Raw genomic sequence first — 26,937 nt, 5'->3', positions numbered from 1 at the left:
ACACAGAAAATGAGATCCAAAGGCTGGTATAGCAGAGAAAGGAACAGCCTCTGATGCTTAGGTTTTCACGTAAGGAGAGGAGGAAAGGGAGCTTCTCTGCTGGAAGGGGAACAGGCGCGAGCCACTTCTGGCAACTGATAGCGACTGAGGCAGACATGCTTGTGCATAGTTTGGGACTTAATAAATCTTGTAAAGACTGGCTGGAATCGCGGGCTGTTATCTCGGCAAGCACCCACATATCATCCTGACACTGATCAACCTTCCACCCACATGGTATATGAAACTACTGTGCTAGCACCCTCACAGCAGCACATACAGCTCCAAGCCTGGGAAGCCTATAGAAAGCAGCATTTCCATAATTTCAGCTTTCTTTTCATTAAAAGCAAGCTTCTAGCCCTCTTGCTTGCACACACAAAACCAGAGAACTTTTAGGCAAAATTTTCAGAGTCCTGTGAACAAAGCATTTCAGAACTGGACAAGGCTGGATCTGGCCTAGGACAACCTGGGTTCAAATTCCTGTTCAGCCACAGAACTCTTGGGGTTTTTCTTGTGAAGACAGTATTATTTTATTATTTATTATTATTTAGTGAATTTATATACCGTCCTATACCCGAAGGTCTCAAGGTGGTTCACAGAAAAGATCAACATAAAATTCGCAATATATATAATCAAAATAAAAACAACAACCCAATAACATCCCCCCCCCCAAAAAAGAGTCACATTTTAAAAGGGCATACTATATGTGCTTGCAAGTGCTGGAAAGCCAGGCTGGGATACAAATGTAATGAATAAATTATACTATGAACTGGCTCAGTTTATAAACAGGACAATTATTTAGTAATGAAATAATTGTCTGAAGCAAGACAGTTTAAAGAAGGGCAGATAACCTTGTTGCAGACGACTCTACTCCTCAAATCACACATGGACATGAATCCCAAACATGATTCAGCATGACTACTCCTTGTGGGCAAAGAAGGCTGCATCATGGCAGAAGAGCGGGAAAGCGTGCGGCTCTGGAGCATGTGGAAAAGGTGAGCCAGGCGGCTCTCACTCTTGCTCCAGCTCCAGCCTCTGCTGTGGGGCCCAGGTAACCAACGGGATGCTCTCTGGGTGCTGCTGGATTACAGCATCTGGAGGACATCTGAACTTGAGACCTGCTTCTGGCTGATTCCCACTGGGGTCAGTCCACATCTAGCATTGATACATCACTCCATACATGTAGCCTGACCAAATCAGAAGAGCACATGGGCAGTGCAACTAAGGACAAATGTTTCCAATATTTAGCTTCACCAAACACTTGGGATTCTCCAATTGCTCTGTCATGCAACAACTTTATGCTGGTACCTAGAGATGTTTTTGCTTCCCTGACACCCTAATTCAACACGGAGAAAAAGGAAAACTTCAAAATGCACACAAAAACATTCCAAGATGTTCTGCATCTGCAGTGCAGGCATGGCTCATGCTGGTTCCACCACCCCACCCCACTTGAGCAGACGCTCCCAGCCCTGGCCCAGTAAACTTCCTATTTATACCTAATCTTCTCTAAGCTGGGCCCGAGAAATCAGCAACCGGTAGCTACACATGAGGCCAAATATATCCTTGGGGTTGCAGTGCTTCCTTCCACCGTCCACACTCCAGGCACTGACTCTCATTAAGAGAAAAGTATGGGAAGTCCTCTCCCCAGATCAGAGAATCCCTTCCCTCTGTTATCCAACTAACAGGTCTGGTCTCCTGCCCGTCTTCTGATAAGCAGCCTTGACCCTTTGATGGAGAGACTTTAGTCTAAAGGAGTTAAACAGGGACAGGACTTGTCTGCCAGAGTGTGCACTCAGCTGTGTTTGCATCCTCCAGGAATCTGAAGTTCTGCTTCTAGTTTGGAGAGTGAAATAGCAGCATCCAAATGGTTAGGTTTGGCACCCCATGGTGGTAAAATTAAATTCCACACAATTAAAGAACCAAAACTGGTAAAAAAAAATAATTCCTTCATTTAAACAGATTTTGCAGATATACAAATCTAATTAATGCCTTGCTGAATCAAAGCAAGGTCTGTCTAATTCAGCAATCTCTCCTGAACAAGATCACCCAGATGCAAGATAAGGCACAAAGGTTATGACTGCCCCCTCGACTGCGTCTCAATATCTGCTGCTCAGCAATATACTGCCTTCTACAGAGGTTCAATTTCACTATCACAGCTGATCCTTTGCTATGAATTTGACTAATCTATTTTTTAAAGTCATCTGTGACTGAATTTAGATATGCAGCACAACATAGTTAGACAGCCAGTACGGAAATCCATTTTTGAATACTCCCCTACGTGGAGAAATGGCCCTTTAGTTTTACTGCCAACAATTTCATCCTGTCAGGCAGATAAGGGCCTAATATTTTTTTTAAATCATCACTTCACGGCCTTGCAGTTTAGTCCTGATGCCACCCTGGGGTGCTTCTCAGGAGGAAGCGGCATGCAAGCAAGTGTTAAAAGTTTGCAGTACAGTATCTGTGAAATCCTGGGGGGGGGGGGCGTTGCTCAGCATTGCTGGGCCTGTGGAAGACAATTAAGGGGGATGCATGGAAAAGACTGCTCAGTTTCTTTCTGCTGAGAGATATATTCATTTCATTTTCTCCTTATGTTTATGTTTATATCCCACAGAACCAATTCTGTGCTGCTGAATGGTGGGGGATGAGCAATGGCAGACATTTTTTTAAATTGCTAGTTTGACCCCATTGTGTTTTGAGCAGGTCTGCTGCCTCGGATTAGACATGTAGAAGGTTTTTGACTACCAGCATTGAGTAGCTAGTAGAAAGTCCTGCTCCACTCTGTAAAATTCATTTTGTTTTTTTCACTTGCCACGAGCAACAAGCAACAATCCAGGTCACTGAAGTTCCAAACCCCTGAAAATATTGTTTGGCTTCCTTTCTGGCTTCTGAGATTTCAGCAGGAATTGACCACACATTTTGGAGCAGGACTGCGGCTAGAAACTTGAGGGTTTTTTTTAAAAAATGAAAGCTGACATTTGCAGGAAGCCAAACCTTCTGCCTTTACTGTGCATGCCCTTCTCTGCTCTCTGAGAAACTGCAACATCTACACAGGACTTCCCATGCATTTCTTCCTGCCTGTCAGAGAACCGCTGCTTACCAAATGTTCCTCAAAATCTTTCTAAAATAGCAGCTTCCAAATAAAGCACACAGAAGAAGGCTGTTGACGCAAATCTGGGCAGCCCCATCAGTCAAAAGGACTGACTCATTAAGGAGGCAAAAAGAAGAGAAGGCGGCCTTGAGCTTGAGGCTCGACATCCTCATGTTATCATCAAAGGTAAGAAGGCTCATGCTTGCTCTACATATGGTCCACACGCACCCCAATATGTCTCAGAACAATCCCCACATGGTCTCCCTTATTAGAAATCCCCTTCCAGGTTTTGTTAGTGGAAAGTTAGTTCCTCATCAAGGGCAGGACTTCCACTTGCACAGCCGGCTTCCCTCCTCCCCCCTTCAACATGGGGTTCCTGGGGCTGGGAGACCGCTCAGAACAGGGCACAAGGGGGTCCTTCCATCTGGCAAGCAGAAATGCCTAAACAGACAGAATGGTAGGAAGAGCAGGACGCTGAATTCCACCCAAGCTCACTTTCCTGTTGTAGACATCAAGTTACTAGGAGAGCCAACTTATTGTCCTGAACAGCAAGTTCCTAACTTACCTTTGAGCACATTTGTCTCACCTGACGCTGACTACTTTGTACATATGACCTCCATATGATACATGGTAGAGCAGAGGGGCAGGCAAGGAGAAAATAAAAAACCCAAGAGTGAATCAGCTGCAACAGGGGGCCACTGGTTCTATCTCCCTTTTGCAGCTTGCTCTGCTTTCAATAAGTTCCAGAAGAGCTGAGAGATGCTGCCCTGAAAGAGTTTGCAGAGTGCAAGTCAGCCTTCCCCAACTTGGTGCTCTTTTGCTGTTGCTGCTGGTTGGCAACTCCCATCAGCACCAAGAATCAGGGATGACAGGGCAGTAGGACACCACACATGGAGGCCGCCATATATTGGCTACACCTGTTGGACACTGCCCTGCAGCTGGATGGGGAAGAGTGGCACAGAAATGTATAAATAAGTGCTGTACAGAGAGGGAGCAGAAGGCAAATTCTACAGCCAGGCAAAGGAACTGGGGATGTTCAGCTCAAATGCCCAGTGGGGGGAAACACGGTGGCATTTCTTATGTATTTAAAAGGTAAGTTTTGTTTTGTTTTTCTGGGGGTGAAGTATGAGATTCAGAGCAAGGCAGAAAGGCTCATGCTTAGATATATTCAAGATTAAAAGAAGCTCCAGCAGTGCATTGTACGAGCGTGGGCTTTTTACACAGCATAACTTCAACAGTGTTTTCAAAAGAGGTCAGTCCTAAGTTTCCTTATGAATGGGATTTGTATCTTTTGCACGAGTAAATATAGAATGCCATGCACACACCTATTTAATTCTTTAGAGCACCATCACTCAGTGTGTAGAATGAATGATACGGTCACAGACTTAAATACTCCTGATGAACCATCACACAAGGTTTGAAACACAAGGTGGAGGGAACTGTCCTCTGCCACCCCTCCCTAAATGGCACTTCTGGCGTCAAAAAGGAGGACAAGTCATTCCTACTGTTCGCTGACAAAAGGACAGAAAAAATAGTTTACACTTCACAAACTGCAAGGCTGCATCCCTAGACTGAAAACTGGGGGAGCTCTTTCCTTGCTTTCAGAGCAGCTCTCCTTAGTGGACAGAGCTGCCAAGGAAGGTTCTAGAACTCCCCCGCTTGGAGTTATTCAGGAGAAGGTTGGACAAGCTTCTGCCAAGAGAACAACCTGACAAGAGAAAGCAGGTTGATTTCTCTTTTCCCCAGGAGCCCGAAACAAGGCCAAATCTTCAGAGGCACAGTTGGACATCAAGGTCCATCTTCCACTACCAGGCTGCACCAACTGGCAGCCTTAGGCATTGTTTAGCAGAGGAAATGCTTGTCTCTGTGTGCCCTGACTGCAACCATCAGTTTCAGAAACCCCAAACCAGCCTTTGGCAGCTTGGTGAGGCCATGGGGAGAACAGTCTGATGTAGAATTTGAATTATGCACTCCCTACCTACTTCCCCATTTTTTCCATCAGACAGAACACTGTGATTGGGACAAATTAACCAGGATCAGCACAGTCTTAGCATAGTACTATATTTCAGTAATTTATCACTACAGAAACCATTTCATTCTTGGAATAATAATAATATTTAAAGGCTCAGAAACCTAGAGGTGAAATAAAGGTAAAAGATATCGACAGGCAACAGGAGCTGCATCGCACCTTACAGCAGACACCGCCAATGGCTACGCCACTTTTCCCTCCCGCTATGTGCACAGGGGGGAAGTACCATTAGTCCCAGCTCCCTGCCGCACACTTCTGTGATTCAGATGCAGTGAAAATCACCTCAGGGGACCTACTGGCACATGGAAAGCCTTTTACCAGAGCACCCACTTCTTCTGCAATGCGTGAAGCGGACCTTTGGAGTGTGGGAGTGAGCAGGGTAAATGAAAACCAATTCTTTCATTTAAAAAAAAAGCTGTGATATGCATTACTTTTTAAAAATAGCCTGGTTTTAAAATGAAATCTGAATACAAACATATTAAAGTCTACACCTACAGTTTTTTTACAGCTGGATTGTAATCATCCATCAAAGACACTGTGTTCCCACAATACATGGAGAGGGGTAGCTAATGCCACTGGGCTCAAACTAACACAATGAATGCCAAAAGGGACCAATGTCAGGTTCTGCACTTAGGCAGGAAGAACCAGATGCACAAATATAGGCTAGGGGACACCTGGCTTACTAGCAGTACATGTGAAAAGGATCGAGGGGTCCTAGTAGACCACATGCTTAACACGAGTCAGCTGTGTGATACAGCAACAAAAAAAGGTAATGCTATTCTTAGCTGCATCAACATAAGTCTAGTGTTCAGATCAAGGGAGGTAATTCCTTCTGCATTGGTCAGATCACATATGGAGCCAAGTGTCCAGTTCTGGGCACCACAGTTTAAGAAGGACAGGCTGGAACATGTGCAGAGGAGGGCGACCAAGATGTTCAAGGATCTAAAAACTAAGCCTTATGAGGAGTGCTTGAAGGAGCTGGGTATGTTTAGCCCAGAAAAGAGGAGACTGAAGACGACAGCCATATTCCAATATCTCAAGGGCTGTTACATGGAGCATGCTTCTTTTCTCCTGTTCTGGAGGGTGGGACTTGAGCCAATGGCTTCAGACTAAACATTAGGAAGAACAGTAAGAGTCGTTTGACAGTGGATTCCCATGAGAGGTGGTGGACTCTCCTTCCTTGGAGGTTCTTAAGCAGAGGTGGGATGGCCATCTGTCATGGAGGCTTTAGCTGAGATTCCTGCATTGCAGACAGTTGGACTTGATGGTTTTCAGGGTCCCTTCCAGCTCTATAATTATATGAATGTAAAAAATAATAAAGCATGAGGAAAAACATCTGAGCCTAAGCATTTTTAGCAACACAGTAAGTCATGCACTGTGTTTATTTACCGTGGGTGACATTTCCTGGATCTCGGCATTCATGATGAATTGCCAGATCCTGAGTCAGTAGGAGCAAAGGTGGTGTTGGTAACCTAACAGATACCTGTATTGGGTGACTTCATTGAATCAGTCCAGCCTGGAAGAAGGGGTCCATAAGACCAAGGTAGTGTGTGGAATAAGAAAACTTCCTCCCCAGAAAAAGCTCAGTTGTTGCAAATGGAAACAGTATTGCCAACATGATAAGGAATTTTGTGACAAGGATAAAGGACGCTTACGGAGATTGGCTGAGGTGCCCTAATATCTCAGACAAATAGGGCCCCTTGCCGGATCAGACCAAAGGTTGGCAGCATCTGATTTACCCCAGTGGCCAACCCAACTCCTCCGGGAAGCCTGCAAGACAGCATGAAGGCAAAATCCCACGGCTGTTCCTTCGGAACTGGCGTTGTGCTATTCTGCCCCAGAACCTGGGGTAGGATAAGGCGTCCCCTTGAATTCAACTCATCCCCTTTTAAAGCCATCACTACATCATGTGGCAGCAAATTCCACATCTTAATTATGTATTGCACTGAGTAAAAACAGATTTTACTTTGTCTCTCTTGAATCTCTTGCCCAATTTCACTGGAGGACCCCAAGTGCTAGTATTTGGAGAGATGGAGAAATGTCTTTTTCCATACAATACACAATGTTAAAAACCTCCACATGTACTTCCTTACTCACCCTTTTTCTTATCTAAAAAGCCCCAAATGGTTTAGCACACTCATTTTGTTTTCTGCATCTCCTCCAGGTGTGCAATATCCTTTAGAATGCTACAAGCCGGGAAACAGAACTGTATACAGGATTCCAAGAGTGGCTGCAACATGGATTTGCATGGGGACATTACTGAAGTGGGAGTTTGACTTTCTGCCCCTTTACTAATCATCTCTAGCATGGAATTTGCCTTTTTCACAGCTGCTGCAGACTGGGCTGACATTTCCAAGTGTCTCTGGCTGCCATCTTCTGAGTTTCTCAAATCCTAGAGAGAGGCAGATCAGGCAGGAAGGCCTAGAAAAGGAAAAGTAGGAAAGGAAGGGCAGAGAAGAGCTGCCCCCCCAGCCAGGCTATGCAGACATGCACAGGACCAGAGTTCAAATATTGATTTGAAATACATAGCCAAATAATTGACTAGTCCTCATCAGAAGCAAAAACTCATCAACGGCTACTATTCTCCCATAGGCCTTCTTGCCACATTCTGATCTGAATGCAAGCCTTTAATCATGAGAACCATGCAGCCATGATCTGGCTTATTAGGCCACACAATTCTCAAGCCCCTTTTGAGTTTATTTTGGTCAAAAAAAGCATATATCCCACTACAAAAATCAAGACTTAAAAATCATATTGTAAAATCACAGTAACATTTTTCTTAAAATATTGGAGTCTTCAGACTGATGCAAATGTGTTGCTGTTGCATCATAAACATAATGTGATTTTGCTGCACTGCTGTGGGTACAGCAATTTCACCCTGGTTTTGATAAAGCTGCTACAGACCAAGCCTGGACAAAGACTCAGAGTGTGAAGCCTGGACAGAGGAGGAGAAAGAACTCTCAGTCCTTCCCACAGCCACCCCAAAGGTTAGCTACTTAAAAGAGGTGCTGGGCCTCAAACCAGCCTGAAGATGATGCCCTCGGACTTGGGAGCATGGCTGTGTTGCTGTGGCACTCTGCACACGCTTGGTTTGACACTCTATTTATTACTTCAAATGGTGTATGGGGATTGAACCATGATGGCTCTGCAGGCAGGTCTGAGCCAGAGTCCTTTCCCCCAACCCCAGTGCGCAGTGCAAGCGCTGAGAGGCATTGGCTTCCTTCACACCCATTCCTTTGAACCACGAAAGAAAGTCGAGCCAGCCAAGAACCAAATTCACTTAGTTGCTGGAGCCACAAACGCCTTTTCTGTACTTTTTATGTATTGGACCCAGGTTCCCATTAGTCAAGGTTGCATCCTTTCATATTCAGGCATACATGGATTTGTCACTGCTGTCCCCTCCCAGTTTGGCCCTTCAGGGACCTCCAGCTCAGGCAAAACCCCGCAGCTGAAGAACAGAAACCACAGCACCCCAAGCAGCAAGCCAGGTCTTCTCACAGCCTTCTAACTAAAAGCTAGGACGGCTGAGAGGGCAGAGGTAGTCAATGTACTTACTGGCAGGGCTGATGGATAAGCAAGGGTGAATCCCCAGGAATTCCCTCTCTGCCAGTAAAGGGCCCCCCTCCAGCCCCCACCCTTGCCTTAAAGGAGCAAGGAGGAAAAGCAAGGAGCAAGGAGGAAAAGAATCCTGCTGCAATGAGAGGTTCCATGCGGCACGCAAAGGACGGTACTCATCCTTCTATTAATACGCGTGGGAATAACTTGGCCAACTAAGAGGCAGAGATGCAGCCCTGCAGAGTCCCGGGCACACAGCCCAACGTTGGCTGGACACTGGGGTGAACGGCTGTGTGCGGAAGAGAAGGCGAGGAGCCCATTTAAAGGTCCTGTGGTTCTGTCAGAGGCATGACTAGTGATGTTAAATTCTCGAGAATAATCATGGGTAAACTTGTTCAGATGGCAACCAAAAGCTGTACAGATACTTTTATTCAATGCGGCAAAGAATTCGCATTCTTTGATTTTTTGCACCAAACTTGAAATTGAAAATTCAGTGTGAATGACTCACATTAATCACTAAGCCTGCCACTAACCGTATATTTACCATAAACTTTGAATTCTAATTATGTTGTGTATGTATGAAATGTACCTTTTAAAGTAAAAGGAATATAAAACACAAGACACACTAAACAACTGAAGATGATTGACAGTGTGGATGGGATCATGGGAGTGGGAGGAGTCTAAAAAACGCTTTCTTATTGGTCAGCAGGTCAGCACTGTTGACATTTAGGGAAATTTTTGTTTAGTAAAGGAACCACAGTGAAAATATATAAGCCTACTTGTCACTTGCAAGTATCAAATTAAAAAGTAAAGTCCTGCCAGGAGGGCTCCCCTGCTGTGGGGTCCTGTCCCTGCCTCTCCCCTTCTGGCCCAGGGTGGGGCCTGCCCAGGAGATCTCAGAACAGAGCAGAGTTCTTTTTATAATGTTTTTTAAAATTTCTTTTTACCTTTTTAAATTATTTTTGGTGTGGGGGATGGGTTGGATGTTCAGTTGGATTTGGGAATTTGTTTTAATTTTGGTAATTTTTACGGTTTTTGTTTTTTGTTTTATTGGGTTGTTTTGTTTTTATATAGGTTTTATTTTGTTTTAAGGGGAGGAGTCAGGGCTGCCTGGGAGTCGGTCCCAGCCAACAAAATGGCTGGGGCAGGTTCCATTGGGGGGGGGGTGCACTGGGACAACTGATCTCAGTGATCACAGGTAGGAGGAGGAGTTACGCTAAGACCAGATCATGTCATTTCCAAGGAGGCAGGTTTAGTCATTATTTGATGACTATCCTTGCCTCCAGGTCTGGCCTTGTACAGACGGATACTGGAATCAGCAAGGGATACCCACACGACCTGAAGGTGCTGCTGTGCAATGCCAGGTCAATGATTCATAAGACCACTGCCATCCATGACTTGATCATGGATGGAGGACTTGACCTGGCATGTGTAACAGAGACTTGGTTGGATGAAGCTGATGGGCCTGTTCTTGCTACTGCGTGCCCACCAGGTTTCTCTTACACACAGCAATCCAGGCCTTGTGGGCGGGGAGGGGGGGTTGCAGTGATTTTTAGGAAGTCATTAGTTTGCATCAGGCGTCCTATTGGGAAGACCCAGTTTTCTGAGTGCATGTTCTGGAAGTTGGGCACAGCGGCGTAGCGTGAGTTGTCAGCACCCGGGGCAACGCAAGTAATTTGCGCCCCCTAACCCGGGGCAAGGCATGTAATTTGCACCCCCCCAACCCCTAACCTGCGAGTTGCCACTGGCGCTGCTGCCCAAACAACGCCGCTTGCCCGGAGGAGGAGGGGGGCAGAGAGGCGAGGAAAATGCAACGGCCCAGCAGCTGCAGCAGCACCGGCAGAGGCGGGGCTGTGAGGAGGGGCTGCCTGGCGCGTCCTCCGCGGCGAGCGCTGAGAGCCGCTGCCTGCCGGGCGCCTTCAGCCGGGCGCCGCGAGACATGCGGCTCTGCTACAGCCTGCACCCGAGGCTCTTCGGCGACTCCGGAGGCAGCGAGCGCCCCCCCCAGATGTTGCGCCCGGTGCGGCCTGCCCCCCTTGCACCCCCCCACGCTACGCCACTGGTTGGGCAATAGGTGTAGCAACCTCCCCGCTGCGCCAAGGATTCCCTGCCTGAGCTGCTTCAGGTCGTGGTGGATGTTCTCCTGGAGACACCTAGTTCGGTTGTCCTAGGGGATTTTAACATCCATGCCAACACGACCTTACAAGGGGCTGCTCGGGACTTCGTGGAAAGCATGGCCTCCAGGGGGCTGTCCCTGAATAAGTCTGGCCCAACTCATAGCCGCGGACATGCCTTGGACCTGGTGTTCACCTCTATGGATGTTGGTGATCTGACACTAAGTAAAAGTGAAATGAAAGAAGTGCCATGGTCAGATCACTTCCTGGTGCAACTGGACTTCTCTGCGACCCATGCCCTCTGCAGTGAGGTGGGGCCGATTTGGATGATCCGCCTCCGCCACTTAATGGATCCAAATGGTTTCCAAAGAGTGGTAGGGGATGTTTTATCCCATGTTGATGGCCTTTCAGCTGATTCCCTGGTGGCCCGCTGGAATGTGGAGTTAACCAGGGCTATTGACTGTCTGGCTCCGAAGCGCCCTTTCCGATTACATGGAGCCCGGACAGCCCCATGGTTTTCCACGGATCTGAGGGCAATGAAACAATCGCTGAGACAGCTAGAGCGCTGGTGGAGGATAGCACATTCTGAAGCTGACCGGACACGGGTTAGAGCTCAATATCAAGCCTACCAAGTGGCGATAGGTACGGCGAAGAAGACTTTCTTCACTGCCTCTATTGAATCTGCAGAAAACAGCAGCAGGAGACTCTTTCAGATGGTTCGCACTTTAACGGAACCACCTGCTCCATCAGGGCCCAGTATGGGCCACATGATCTCCTGCAATGATTTTGCAAACTTTTTTGCAGATAAAGTCACTCACATTCAGGAAGAGGAAGACTCCACCGGGGGAGCAGAGCCGGGGTGGGAGAGTACTAGAATCCTGTCCAGTCAAGTTGCATGGGATCAATTCCAATCTGTTACTTCTGAGGATGTGGACAGGCTGCTTGGACAAGTGAAACCACCAGTCTCCTTGATCCTTGCCCATCCTGGCTTATAAAAGCTAGCTGGGAAGGGCTGAGCGATGGGCTTCGCTGGGTCGTGAATGCTTTTCTCTGTGAGGGAGCCTTCCCAGACACGCTGAAAGAGGCAGTCATTAAACCGCTTCTTAAAAAAACAACTCTAGACCCGGCCAATATGGCCAACTATCACCCACTCTCAAATCTTCCATTCTTGGGCAAGGTGACTGAGCTAGTGGTTGCTGAACAACTCCAGGCAGACCATTTGGATCCCTTCCAGTCAGGATTCAGGCCTCATCATGGGACTGAAACTGCCTTGGTCGCACTGGTTGATGATCTCCGGAGGCGGGCTAGGGACAAAGGTGAAAGTTGTTTCCTAGTTCTGCTGGATCTCTCAGCGGCTTTTGATACCATGGACCATAACATCCTTCTGGACCGTCTAGAGGGGCTGGGAGCTGGGGGCACTGTTATACAGTGGTTCTGCTCTTAACTCCTGGGCTGCGTTCAGAAAGTGGTGGTGGGGGATGAGTGTTCAGACCCCTGGGCTCTCACTTGTGGGGTGCCTCAGGGTTCTGTCCTCTCCCCTATGCTTTTTAACATCTACATGCAGCCGCTGGGAGAGATCATCAGGGGGTTTGGGTTGGGTGTTCATCAATATGCAGATGATACCCAGCTCTACCTCTCTTTCAAATCGGAACCAGTGAAGGCGGTGAAGGTCCTGTGTGAGTGCCTGGAAGCAGTTGGAGGATGGATGGCGGCTAACAGATTGAGGTTGAATCCTAACAAAACAGAAGTACTGATTTTGGGGGACAGGAGGCGGGCAGGTATGGAGAATTCCCTGGTCTTGAATGGGGTAACTGTGCCCCTGAAGGACCAGGTGTGCAGCCTGGGAGTCATTTTGGACTCACAGCTGTCCATGGAGGCGCAGGTCAATTCTGTGTCCAGGGTGGCTGTCTACCAGTTCCACCTGGTACGCAGGCTGAGACCCTACCTGCCTGCAGACTGTCTCGCCAGAATGGTGAATGCTCTGGTTATCTCCCGCTTGGACTACTGCAATGCCCTTTACGTGGGGCTACCTTTGAAGGTGACCCGGAAACTACAACTAATCCAGAATGCGGCAGCTAGAATGGTGACTGGGAGCGGCCGCCAAGACCACATTAACACCAATCCTGAAAGACCTACATTGGCTCCCAGTACGTTTCCAAGAAAAATTCAAAGTGTTAGTGCTGACCTTGAAAGCCCTAAATGGCCTCAGTCCAGTATACCTGAAGGAGCGTCTCCACCCCCATCGTTCTACCCGGACGCTGAGGTCCAGCGCCGAGGGCCTTCTGGCGGTTCCCTCATTCCGAGAAGCAAAGCTACAGGGAACCACGCAGAGGGCCTTCTTGGTAGTGGCACCCGCCATGGGGAACACCCTCCCATCTGAAGGCAGCCCTCTTTAGGGAAGCTTTTAATGTTTAACAGATTACTTAATCAGATGTTTAATCAGACCTAGAAGGGCAGCAGTTGAAGAAGGAGCAAAAAGGGTTTTCTTGTGTGTTTCTTTGTGGCTGATTAGCTGTTTTCCCTGTGCAAAGGTCAGAGGGGGCAGGGTTTCTGTTGAGGCAGGGGATTAGCTGTGGGAGGAGCTTATCAGACCTAGAAGGGCAGCGGCGCGCGCCTAGCGGCGCGCGCAGTTTGATCCATCTTTTAGATTTAGGGGAGCTAGTCTCAAACGTTTGTTGGGGGAGACCTAGGTGTTTTTCTTGTGGGGGGAGTTATTTGTCCTGTCTTCACGCTTTTTATGATGGAGGACCGCTGTAGCCACCCCCAACGACACGTTCTCAAGATGGAGGGGGAGGGAACAGCTGCAGTCGCCTGCGGTTCCTGCGCAATGTTTGCCATCTTGCCAAAGGTTGCAGGCAGCTTTACCTGCAGCAATTGCATGTTGATTGCCCTCTTAAAAGACAAAGTCCAGCAACTGGAGGAACGTGTAGCTACGCTCCAAAGAATTAGAGAGCTGGAGCTCTTCTTGGAAGCAACAGAGCACACCGTCTCCACCAAGGAGGAGACAGGGGACTCCCCTGAGAAGGAGGCTAGTTCCCCAACACAGGAGCCAGATATATGGAGAAACGTGACTCAAAGAAGTAGGAGGCCCAGGGTTCGCTCTGATTGTTTAGAAATACACAATCGCTTTGAGGTCCTCTCCCCTAACATGGAAGACGAAGAGCAGACTCCATTTGAGGATCTCTCCCACATTACAGTCGATCAGGTATATGAAGATGAGCAGCAAAGTCAGTCCTCAGGGAATGTGCAGGCAATCTTGGAACGGACAGCTCACGGAAGAACCCCGACCAAACCTAAGAGGAGGCGTGTAGTGGTGATAGGGGATTCCCTACTGAGGGGAACAGAAGCAGTGATCTGTGGGCCTGACAAGATGTCTCGGGAAGTGTGCTGTCTCCCCGGGGCTAAGATCCAAGATGTAACTGAACGACTGCAAGGAATCATAAAACCCACTGACAAATACCCCTTCCTCTTGGTTCATGTGGGAACCAATGACACTGCAAGCAATAGCCTCCAGAAGATCAAAAGAGACTACGAGGCTCTCGGCAGGAAATTGAAGCAACTAAATGCACAAATTGTCATCTCATCTGTCCTCCCAGTTGAACGACGTGGCCCAGGGAGAGAGGGAAAAATAGTGGAAGTGAACAGCTGGCTTCGCAAATGGTGTAAACAGGAACGGTTTGGATTCTTAGATTACGGACTGCAGTTTCTTGAAGATGGACTTCTGGCAAGCGATGGGCTGCACCTCACAACGGTTGGGAGAAATGTTTTTGCCAAAAATCTCAGAAACCTCATCAGGAGGGCTTTAAACTGACTAATGTGGGGGAGGGAGACAGTGCTCCTGAAGGTAGGAGTCTATCAATTGATGAAGATGATCATCCAAATGTCATAGACCAAATGGAGCAAACAGCACGCAGACCTAGTGGTGGGAGGAAAAAATCCTTAAATAAGAGACACGGGGGAATGATTAATGGACTTCAATGTCTGTACACTAATGCGCAAAGCATGGGAAATAAACAAGATGAGCTTGAGCTCTTGGTACAGCAAACTAAATATGACATAATAGGCATCACTGAAACCTGGTGGGATAAGTCCCACGATTGGAATGTAATAATGGGGGGATACAATCTATTTCAGAGAAACAGACCAGACAAGAAAGGAGGAGGAGTGGCGTTATATGTCAGGGATGTGTATACCTGTGAAGAAATCCAAGATTTAGAACCTCAAAGCCAAAGTGAGAGCATTTGGGTCAAAATTAAGGGAGAGAAGAGTAACAGAGACCTCATTGTGGGAGTTTACTATAGATCCCCAAGCCAAACAGAGGACATAGATGATGCCTTCCTGGAACAGATGGCCAAGCATGCAAAAGGAAGGGAGATAGTAGTAATGGGGGACTTCAATTACCCGGATATTTGTTGGAGGTCAAACTCAGCCAAGAGCATAAGGTCAAACAGATTTCTCACTGGCCTTGCAGACAACTTCATTGTCCAGAAAGTGGGAGAAGCAACAAGAGGAACAGCCATTTTAGATCTGGTCCTAACCAATGTTGATGACCTGGTTAGTGGAGTAGAAGTGGAAGGATCATTAGGCGCGAGTGATCATGCTCTTCTGAAGTTTACTATACAGCGGAAAGGAGCAGCCAAGCATACTAGGACTCAATTTCTTGACTTTAAGAAAGCCGACTTCAGAAAACTTAGGGAAGTGCTGGGTGAGATCCCATGGACAGTAATACTAAAAGGAAAGGGAGTTCATGATGGCTGGGAGTTTGTTAAGAGGGAGATAGTAAAAGCACAACATCAGGCAATACCAATGAGACGGAAACATGGAAGGTGCCTAAAGAAGCCAGGGTGGCTATCTAAAGAACTTTTAACTGAGTTAAGATTAAAAAAGGATGTGTACAAAAAATGGAAAAGGGGGGAAACCACCAAAGAGGAATTCAAACAAATAGCCAGCACGTGTAGACACAAAGTCAGAAAAGCTAAAGCACAGAATGAACTCAGGCTTGCTAGAGAGGTTAAAAGCAACAAAAAAGGCTTTTATGGGTATGTCCGTAGCAAAAGGAAGAACAAAGAAACAGTGGGGTCACTCAGAGGAGAAGATGGTGAAATGCAAACAGGGGACACAGAAAGGGCTGAACTCCTCAATGCCTTCTTTGCCTCAGTCTTCTCCGATAAAGAAAACAATGCCCGACCTGAAGAATTTGGAGCAAATGATCCAGCAAAGGAAACACAGCCCAGAATAACTAAGGAGATAGTACAAGAATACTTGGCTAGTTTAGATGTATTCAAGTCTCCAGGGCCAGATGAACTGCATCCAAGAGTATTAAAAGAACTGGCAGATGTGATCTCAGAACCACTGGCAGTCATCTTTGAGAATTCCTGGAGAACAGGCGAAGTCCCAGCAGACTGGAGGAGGGCAAATGTTGTCCCTATTTTCAAAAAGGGGAAAAGAGAGGACCCAAATAATTACCGCCCAGTCAGTCTGACATCAATACCAGGGAAGATTCTGGAGCAGATCATTAAGCAAACAGTCTGTGAGCACCTAGAAAGGAATGCTGTGATCACCAACAGTCAGCATGGATTTCTGAAAAATAAGTCATGTCAGACTAACCTGATCTCCTTTTTTGACAGAATTACAAGCCTGGTAGATGAAGGGAACGCAGTGGATGTAGCCTACCTTGATTTCAGCAAGGCATTTGACAAGGTGCCCCATGATATTCTTGTAAAGAAGCTGGTAAAATGCGGTCTTGACTATGCTACCACTCAGTGGATTTGTAACTGGCTGACTGACCGAACCCAAAGGGTGCTCATCAATGGTTCCTCTTCATCCTGGAGAAGAGTGACTAGTGGAGTGCCACAGGGTTCTGTCTTGGGCCCGGTCTTATTCAACATCTTTATCAACGACTTGGATGATGGACTCAAGGGCATCCTGATCAAATTTGCAGATGACACCAAACTGGGAGGGGTGGCTAACACCCCAGAGGACAGGATCACACTTCAAAATGACCTTGACAGATTAGAGAACTGGGCAAAAGCAAACAAGATGAATTTTAACAGGGAGAAATGTAAAGTATTGCACTTGGGCAAAAAAAATGAGAGGCACAAATACAAGATGGGTGACACCTGGCTTGAGAGCAGTACATGTGAAAAGGATCTAGGAGTCTTGGTTGACCACAAACTTGACATGAGCCAACAGTGTGACGCGGCAGCTAAAAAAGCCAATGCAATTCTGGGCTGCATCAATAGGAGTATAGCATCTAGATCAAGGGAAGTAATAGTGCCACTGTATTCTGCTCTGGTCAGACCACACCTGGAGTACTGTGTCCAGTTCTGGGCACCACAATTCAAGAAGGACACTGACAAACTGGAACGTGTCCAGAGGAGGGCAACCGAAATGGTCAAAGGCCTGGAAACGATGCCTTATGAGGAACGGCTAAGGGAGCTGGGCATGTTTAGCCTGGAGAAGAGGAGGTTAAGGGGTGATATGATAGCCATGTTCAAATATATAAAAGGATGTCACATAGAGGAGGGAGAAAGGTTGTTTTCTGCTGCTCCAGAGAAGCGGACACGGAGCAATGGATCCAAACTACAAGAAAGAAGATTCCACCTAAACATTAGGAAGAACTTCCTGACAGTAAGAGCTGTTCGACAGTGGAATTTGCTGCCAAGGAGTGTGGTGGAGTCTCCTACTTTGGAGGTCTTTAAGCAGAGGCTTGACAACCATATGTCAGGAGTGCTCTGATGGTGTTTCCTGCTTGGCAGGGGGTTGGACTCGATGGCCCTTGTGGTCTCTTCCAACTCTATGATTCTATGATTCTACTGTATTTTAATACTCGATTGGAAGCCGCCCAGCCAGATGGGTGGGGTATAAATAATAAAATATTATTATTATTATTATTATTATTATTATTATTATTATTATATTGTTAAAGTTAAACCATTCTAAGGTGATGGCACCGGTAATTATCATGTTAAGGTTTGGTAAAAGGAAACTCTAAAGTTAAATCATATTTTATTCTTCCAACAGAATATGTACATGTTATAGGACAAGTCAAAAAATACAATTGGCATGTTAAGGTTTGATACAAGTAAATTCAGTAATACGCTATCTTGTGCTTCTAATAGCTCTAACACTTAATAACTGTTTTGGTGACTAAAACACAGCTTGATAAACAAAACCATATGCATACATATAAAAAAGAAGCCATTAACATTAAATATATTATCATTATATGATAATATATTTCAGTATGTCAATCTCTGGTAAATGGCACCTTGTACCATTGAATGGCACTGCAAAAACCAGTTACTGGCAGTAAATAAAAATATGGAAATGTCAACTGTTTAAATCAAGGGCACTTCAAATGCTCTTTCGCATAATAGGTACTTTAAGTGTATAAAGCATTAAAGCTACTTTCTGGGGGGAAAATCACACTGTATGGCCAAAGGGTACAGAATTGGTAAGAATAAGGGCACACCAAAATAGAAACAAAAGGCTATTACATATAATTGAAATACATACAAATTCATATGTTCATCAAATTAAATGAATAGCATTTTTAAAACTAAAAAAAAGTGTTTTCTGTAGCTCACATTTCAGAACTGCCAATGGTGAATAACACAATGTCCAGTAATGTAACTGGATCAAAAAAAATCATGATTCATTACTTACACTGGCAATATCACAGTTTGACTTATTATTTATTAGATTTTTTTTAATGTGGGTTGTAAAACTGGTTCTTACATTAGAATTTACAGTTTGTGGAGAATATTCTCCGGAGAATTTTCTCACTTCACATCACTAGGCACGGCTTCCCTCTCATTTTAGGGAGCACCAAGGACCCTTTGAGATTTAACCTGGGACCATGTACAGACTCAGCAAAAAAGAGTTCGGGTTTCTAGGCAACACTGATTTTAATCTGCCTGGGAAATGTGCTTTTTGGATGGAGCACAGAACTGAAAACATTGGGGCAGATACACATATGCAGCTGCCCAATACTATGCCCCAGGGCTTTTTTCCAGCTGGAGCTTACCGAAGCTCAGGCCTAGCACCTGTCAGGTGGGCACCATGGCCGTTCTAGGAGAACGAGGGAGGAGCTCATGGTGGGCTCCAGAACCTCTTTTTCTAGAAAAATAGCACTGTTGCATCAGACTATTGGTCCATATGGTGCAGTATTATCTATTCTGATTGGCTGCAGCTCTCCAGGGTTTCAGCCGGGGGGTTTTCTCCCAATCCTGCCATGAGATACCAGGGTTTATTATTATTTAGTCGATTCACATCCCATCCTTCCTCCTGAAGGAGCCCAGGGAAGCAAACATATCAATAATAAAATCATTTTTAAAACTCTAAAATAGTTATATCAGGATTGCCAGGAACAGCCTCTTTCAGGCATCAAAAACCTAGGTAAACAGGAATGTTAAACAAAAATTCTCTTGAAGGTCAGTAATGAAAGAGACAGAAACCTCACCAGAGAGGGCATTCCACAAATGGAGTCACCACCAGGAAGGCCCTGTCACAGGTCATCACCGACCCGGCAGCTGCTAGTGGTAGCACCAGCAACAAGGCCTTGCCTGCCAGTTGTGGGGTCCAAGAGGACCAAGATTGGGGAAGGTGCTCTTTTAGGACGGAACAGGGAACCTTTTGAATGTGAAGCATGTGATACAACACTAAGCTTTCCGCAGCCTCCCTACAATGGTTATTCTTTTAACACATGTCTATTCCACCTTTCAGCCAAGTTGGGTTTCCAAAATGGTTCAGTTAGCATCCAAGCAAAGGGATGAGGGACATCCTGGCTTGTGGAGCAGTCCCTGACTGCCCCTGGCTGTTGGCACTAACAGTGCAGCCTCTTCCAACCAGAGGGAGCAGCAAATGGAGGTGCAGCCGTGTTCAGGGCTTGGCAGATGGCAGAAGATGCCAACCCACAGAAACAGCCCTTCTGGTGATCTGCACAGCCTAAGAGAAATGGCTCCACATTCTGGTAGAACTGGAAAAATTTCAGGCACCTAATAATCCAGGAACATCCTGGAAATGAGATACGGATGCCTAGGAATTTCTCTTTTACGTCTTAAAATATGCAACAGAAGGGAACAAAGTCATCTAGCGGCACTTTTTATAGTCAATATTTATTATTCAAAACTAGCTCCTGATGACCCATCCTCTTCTCCCAAATACTCTTTTGCAATCTACCTTGAGCAAAAAAAACTAGAACCCATGGAAAAGTTGCACAAATTGGGGCTCACTCAGTTCTTCACAGCTTCCTTTTCTATGGGATAAAGCAAGCAGTTGTAAGGTGAAGGCACAGTTGCAGGGGTGGGGGCAAGCATTCTTCTCACTCCAGATATTAAGGGCACCAGGGGACAGTTTAGCCTCCACCCCCAAGAGAACATACAACCCCCCTCCACTTAAGTGAAAGACTTCCACTTCCTTGTATAAGAAAAATGAAAGGACAGCACTTGGAGACTTAACATTGGGGGGGGTGCAGATACAGAGATCTCACAGGCGCTGGCGGAGGAAGAGGAGTGTGGGGGGAGCACACCGCCCCCGGCAGCGCAATCCTGGTGGGGTGCCATCACGGCTGTGCCCCCACAGGCCGTGTGCCACACCCCCGGGACACCAGCCCTGCCTGCTCCCCACCCCCCCCCGTGCCAGAGCATGGCGCTCCACCACTGAACACAGGGGTGAGAAGTGCCCCTCCTCAAGGCAGATTCACCAGCACACACACACAAAAACAGGGCTGGTTTTTCTCCTATGAGGGGAGTGTTGACTTACAGCTAAAGTTGTACTCGTGGGGGTAAAATAAACCTGGCTGTCTGGCTGTCTCCATCTATCATAATATGCGCGCGCACACCTCTTTATCTCTCTCTCTCTCTCTCTCTCTCTCTCTCTCTCTCTCTCACACACACACACACTCACACACACACACAAAAAGAGAGCTTTTCATTCACCATATAGAATACCAATTAATTCAAGATTGTGGGTTACTGACAACTTCTACAGTATTCTTTAGTGTGAAAAGCATGGTATTTATTTCATCCTCACACAAAAAAACCAGCAAGGTTTTGCATTGTATTTCCCAATCTACAAAAAAAAGTAGGACCAAGGAATTCATATGTCTCCTTCAAACCTGTGGCCATATATTTTGAAGTAGTGAAGGTGAGCTTTTATGTAACAAACTACTCTCCAAACTGCATGTTTTGCCTTTCATGTTTATTTAGAAAATAATAAAAACATTTTTAAAAAGTAGAAGCCAGACCGAGAAGCAGCATCCAGACTGTAAATGGAGGAGCCTAGATTTGATCTTGGGTTTCTTGTTTATTAATTCCTACAATCTGTGTGCCACTTAATCCCAATTGCCTCTAAGCAGCGTACAGGAAACGCAATACAGTAAGATGGAAAAGGAGGTAAAGCTACAAAATCAGAATTCAATGAAAAAGCCTACTGCAATAAAAAAAAAGGATTCGTTCAACAGGGAGGGGGCTTGTGTGCTCCCTCCACCCCACAAAACTGGGTGCAGAATACTGCATGCCTGGCTCCTTGTGGATCTGAGTCATTCATCCAAGCCATGGGGGCCACTAACCGTAAGGCCTCAGTGATGGAGCAGGCAGCCCCTGACGTATCCTAGCATTCCCCAGGGCAGGGCACATAGAAGGAATACCCAGCCACCATCAGTATTTTTATGGGGTGGGGGAAGTGAAAAGTTGGTGGGGATTTTCACTCCCAACCAGTATTTTTCTAGCAGTGGTGGCCTCTTGTCACCAGCTGAGGCTTCCTCTCCTCCCCTTTATTTCTGCTTCCCCATATGCCTGCACTGGGTGAACCCATGTTACTGACCAGATGGGGATTCAGGGAGTGAGTCAAAGATTGCCACCCCTTGCCGGCATGAGGAATCCTCATTCGCCTCACCCTGGATTAAGGGATCATATGCACAGTTGCTAGATTCTCTCTGGAAGGTAGGGCTCACGATGCCATAGAGGGAAGACGTTGTTCCACTTACAAGCGTAGGAAGAACTCAGCTTCTACTGAGCCAGACCACTGGTCTATCCAGCTCCGTTCTTTCTACACGGACTGGCAGCTCCTCTCCAGGATTTCAGGCAGAGGTCTCTCCCAGCCCCACCTGGAGATGCCAGAGACTGAACCCAGGATCCTCTGCATGCCAAGCAGATGTTCTGCCACTCAGCTTTGGTCCTTCCTCTGCTTCAGGGACACTTTCCAAGGAGAGACTAAGGCTGAAGGTCAGGACCCCCCAAATCCCCCTGAAGTGGAATAGCAGGTCTAATCCCCACCCAGCACTCCTTCTTCCCCACTCCCAGCCTTTCTTCCTCAGAGTTAGCAAGAGAGAAGCCACGTTGCTTTCCACGACCACAGAAAGAGAGAGAGCAACTTGCAAGTGACACAAGGAAGGTAAACTGGGGGGGGGGCACTCCAAATGGTCCTTTTCCCAGGCCCCAAAAGGGAAGCTCCAGAAATTAGCCTCTGCTGTACCCAAATAGCAAGATGACAGCCAGAACCCAGCACTTGTGACTGATTTGCTTACGGAAGAGCCATGTACAAAGCACCCCATGTACTCCCTGGAATGCTTGGCTCTTGCAGGCAGCAGCTGCTGTCTCAGCTTGAGATAAGCACCTCTAAATACTGGTAGTGAGATTGGGCTCCAGAGACCAGCATGTGGTCTGGAGATTGGCAGTGATCTCTGGATCACTCCCACCCCTTCCTGTCCTCCAGCCCACAGAGAGAGGGAAAGGATTAAGAGTCAGAGGTTTCTTTGATGTTGCCCTCGGATGCTGAAGAAGCAATCCACTTTTCATATTCCGTTTTAGAGCAGGAGCTTGCCTCTTCAACAGTGCCAAACTTTAAAGACACCCCAACCCTCTTAGCCCTCACTGCTGAATGCACGTCTCATCCTGTGGAGCCTGTGGTTGGAGCATGTGCGCCTACAGCTCAGCACCAGATCCCCAGTCAACTCTGGGGAAGGGTCTTCTCATATCTGGGCAAGATGGAGGCAAGACAGCATATTAAGGCATCTCAGGGTCCCTCAGCCCTAACAGAGGGTCAGGATAGAACTTCATGGGGATGGAGGCTTTTATGCAGCTGAAGCCAGGAGGAAGGCATCTGTTAGGATATTCTCCTATCAAGGCTCAGCAGATGACTCAATCAGGAATTGAATTGGAAAGGCTCCACCATGGATGGACCACTCATCCTTGGGGTCAGCTGCCTGGGCTGCACAGGTCTTAGTTAAGCTTCAATACATCTGCATCCCAAGCCCATGAAGAGACATGGTACTCCTTTGAAATAGCTCTCCTTTTTTATTTTGGTTCTCTTGGCTGCTTTGGCAATGTGGGGCTATTGGGCTATCCTTGTCGAGACTCAGGTGGCTCTAAGCACGCCTTCCAGTTGTCAAGACTTTTGTTTAAAGAAACAACCATGAAATGAATCAGCACTGTTGAAATATCTGGTAGTTTGAGCAATTGGTCACCCATCTCTAAATCTAGAAAGCTTCTGAATAACTCAGCCAGGGTAAATAACAATCTAAGTAGTAACATCACTGTCAGAACTTGCAGCATGGCACTGGAAGAGTCTCAGAAGATAAACTTTGGTTTTTAGGTAGCCCTGGTGCATTTGGTAACTAGACCCTCTCAGGGACATGAAGATGTCCGCTCATGTTCAGTATGGATGGAGCAATCACTTGCCCCAAGGACTCTATTTCACTCTGACAAAACAATAGACCACTCTATCACTGTATCTTGAGTCTGTATTCCTAGATCCTATGCAAGACAATGGCCAGCATTTTCACTGATGTATTATCAATTAAGACCGGGGGGGGGGGGGACATGTGGCCTTTCAAATGTTGATGGATTCCCATCGGCCCCAAGCAGAGTGGGCAATGGGCAATGATGGGAGTTACAGTCCACTCCAGCAATACCTGGAAGGCCACCAGGTCCCCATGCCTGTAGGACACGGGTAGGAACACTAAGGCCCAGGAGCCGGATGCGGCCCAGTCACCTTCTAAATCCGGCTCACAGACGGTCCGGGTATCAGCATGTTTTTAAATGAGTAGAATGTGTGCTTTTATTTAAAATGCACCTCTGGGTTATTTGTGGGGCACAGGAATTCATCCATTCCCCCTCCCCCCAAAAAATAATCTGGCCCCCCACAAGGTCTGAGGGACAGTGGACCGGCCCCCTGCTGAAAAGGTTTGCTGGCCCCTGCTGTAAGATGTCATTCATTTTATGTCTCCAAGGTGCAGTGTTAGAAACACAGAAATATAAGCTAATTTCCAAAAGGCACCTTGAACATGGGTTATGGTCGCCACAATGGAATGTCTATGTGCCCTTTTTGCAGTGGGTTTATGTTGTTGTTGTTGTTGTTGTTGTTGTTGTTAAGCTGTTAAGAGGCATTCAACCCTGCTCAGACTTCCAACCTGAGATCCCCTCAGAGGAGAGCAAGAGGAACAGGAACTACCAGCAGATCTGCACCTTACCAGTAACCCTGAAGAACCAGTGGATCTGGATATCCCTGCCCTTGGACTGGAGGTCCGCTCACCAGCTGCCTCGGTTTCCCCCCTTCATTTTCCCAAGAGCCACAACAGCAGAGACAGCGAGTCAGGAAAGAGAGCCTTTTGGGGTGAACTCTGTACTGTGTGACCAGCAGTGGCATACAGACAAGTGATCTTGGTGACGGCTCTTCAACTGGATATCTGCCTTTCGATGTGACTGAAGCCCAAGCCTGTCTACTTTCTGCAAGAAGTGCAGAGCTCTTCTCTCAGCAGATGTTTAGTAGTCGGCATAAAGCAATGGCATCTTTAAAAACAACAGGGCATTGCTCGTATCAAGCATGTGTGATTTAACAGTTTTAATGCACCCCGAGCACATGGACAAAGTAAGGTGGAAGCTGCACCAAGATAAAATTTATTGAGTCTTCTCCTCCTATCTGCTTTCTGGTCAAAGGACAGATCAGAGAACGCAAACTACTCATGCACACAAGCCAGATCTGGTCTCCAGAGACCCAATTTTAATCCTTGGTCTTGCTTTTTAAGTCTGTTAACAGCTCCACTTCTAACAAAAAGCAAGAAAGAGTCCCCACCTGTATTATATTTATTTCACTATTACATTGCCAGCTCATGCTCATTCTGGGATGGCAACAGAGGACAGGATAAGTTTCTTGAAGGGATCATGCAAGATGCATATTCATTCCAGTTTCTCTTCCTCCATCCCCAGTCAAAAACCAAGGACATACCTGAAAGGCTCCCTCCTTCCTGACAAACCTTCCTGGGTGTCAAGCTCAGCAGAGCTGGCAGTTCTACCACCCTTTCTCTGTGGCAGCCCCTAAGGTGTGGCAGTCCCTCCCCACAGAGGTCCACTGGGTGCCTTCACTGTATAGTTTGCATCCTATGCTGAAGAAGCGCCTCTTTACCCTGTCCTTGGACATGTGTGATATAGATTTTCAGGACTCACCCTCCTATGATTATTATTTGTTTTAAACTCTTTTGAATGTTATTTTTAAGTTACTGCAACCCACCCTGGGATCAAATAGTGAAGGGTGGGTCAGAAACCAAATAAATAAAAATAAACTAATAATGTCACCCCTGTGTCTGGGAAGTGATGTCACGCATACTGCAGCATCTGACTACCTATGTCCAGAGAATATAGGGAGCCCAGGCTCTCAATAATGCATCCGATGGCTTCCAAGCTGGGGCCATATTCATTTTGTGCCATGTAGGGCCCCAAATCCACTGTTACTCCAAAATAAACACTGAATGGCAAAAGGATCATGTGGCTTTGAAGCAGTCAAGAGCAGTCATGGGGAAACAAAAGTCAGTATATGCAACAAAGATTTTCTTAAAATCAGGACTGTTTGGGCTCAAAAGAAAGGTAAGATTATTCATCACAATTCTGTGCCAAGAAAAACCAGCATATGGTATGGAAATTAAGCCACTTTGCCTATAGTTGCTAATTTAACATAATTTATTCCCCTAGCCAGGGGGTGGGTCAAGAAGCTACAGTGGTGCCTCGCAAGACGAAAAGAATCCGTTCCGCGAGTCTCTTCATCTTGCGGTTTTTTCGTCTTGCGAAGCAAGCCCATTAGCGGCTTAGCGCTATTAGCGGGCTTAGCGGATCAGCTGATAAGCGGCTTAGCTGATAAGTGGTTTAGCGGCTTAGCGGATCAGCTGATAAGCGGCTTAGCGGCTTGGGAAAAGGGGGGAAGGGGGGGAAAAACACAGGAACTCGCAATACATTTTCGTCTTGCGAAGCAAGCCCATAGGAAATTTGTTTTGCGAAGCACCTCCAAAACGGAAAACCCTTTCGTCTAGCGGGTTTTCCGTGTTGCGCAGCATTCGTCTTGCGAGGCACCACTGTACACATAAGGGCACTGAAACTCCTCCTTCCCAGGCCCATCTTCCCTATTGGGAGATTTTATTTATTATTACATTGTTCAAGCCTTTTTTTTTCAGACCGTGGGACCCAAAATGGGGGCAGACTAATGAAAGCTGAAACTACCAGGATGCTAAGCTTAGTGTTTGTGTGAGCTTGTGGGATACCCAGGGCCCCTTCCTGGACACAGAAAGGGAAGCGAGGAAGATCAAGAGCCAAAACAGCCCAGAATGTGCTTCACAACTGGACAGACTACAGCACAATCCTAACCAAGTTTACTCAGATGTAAGTCCCAATTAGTTTAATACTGCTTACTGTCAAGTATGTGCACACAAGGACTGCAGCCTTACAGTGCAATCCTATACACATCTACTCAGATGTAAGCAACATTAACTTCAGTAGGACATGCTCCCAAGTAAATGTGTATAGGACTGCAGTTTAGTGACCGTGACCACCACATGACACTCACAATGCAGTTAAAGAATAGCAAGGAGGTTCTAATTCTTATGAATGGCAGGGGTTCTAATCTAGGTTAGAAACTGAGGGCGTGCTACCAGGCCAGGGGGTGGAAAGATTACTCCAGGTTTGTTAACACAGAGTACAATCTGATAGGCAATACAAGTTTAAAAGTTCAAAATCCACTCACTAGGTAGCCTTGGGAAAGAGACTTATTTATTCACCATCCACACAGTGGGGAAATTCTCAAAAGATCACTGCAGAGGTGAATGAGAAACATCATCACACACTGAG

The 26,937-nt window shown here is 46.6% G+C and overlaps 2 protein-coding genes across 8 annotated transcripts in view; one reads left to right on the top strand and one right to left on the bottom strand.

The window, feature by feature from the left end:
• LOC310696721 (uncharacterized protein) overlaps positions 1–14,997 on the top strand; it is a 185,180-nt gene extending 170,183 nt beyond the window's left edge. For both annotated transcript variants that reach the window (XM_083482614.1, XM_083482613.1), the window contains one exon: positions 13,354–14,997. In XM_083482614.1, coding sequence (XP_083338740.1) covers positions 13,560–14,633 — 1,074 coding nt within the window. In that variant the 5' untranslated portion in view covers positions 13,354–13,559 and the 3' untranslated portion in view covers positions 14,634–14,997. The remainder of the gene's footprint in view (positions 1–13,353) is intronic.
• Positions 1–26,937, bottom strand: part of CDK16 (cyclin dependent kinase 16) — a 62,237-nt gene that overhangs the window by 32,615 nt on the left and 2,685 nt on the right. The window lies entirely within an intron of this gene.

Source organism: Podarcis liolepis (assembly GCF_965112155.1).
Source record: "Podarcis liolepis genome assembly, chromosome: 17".
Taxonomy (NCBI): domain Eukaryota; kingdom Metazoa; phylum Chordata; class Lepidosauria; order Squamata; family Lacertidae; genus Podarcis; species Podarcis liolepis.
Note: the sequence above shows the minus strand (reverse complement) of the source record. Positions and strands in the feature narration are given on the sequence as shown.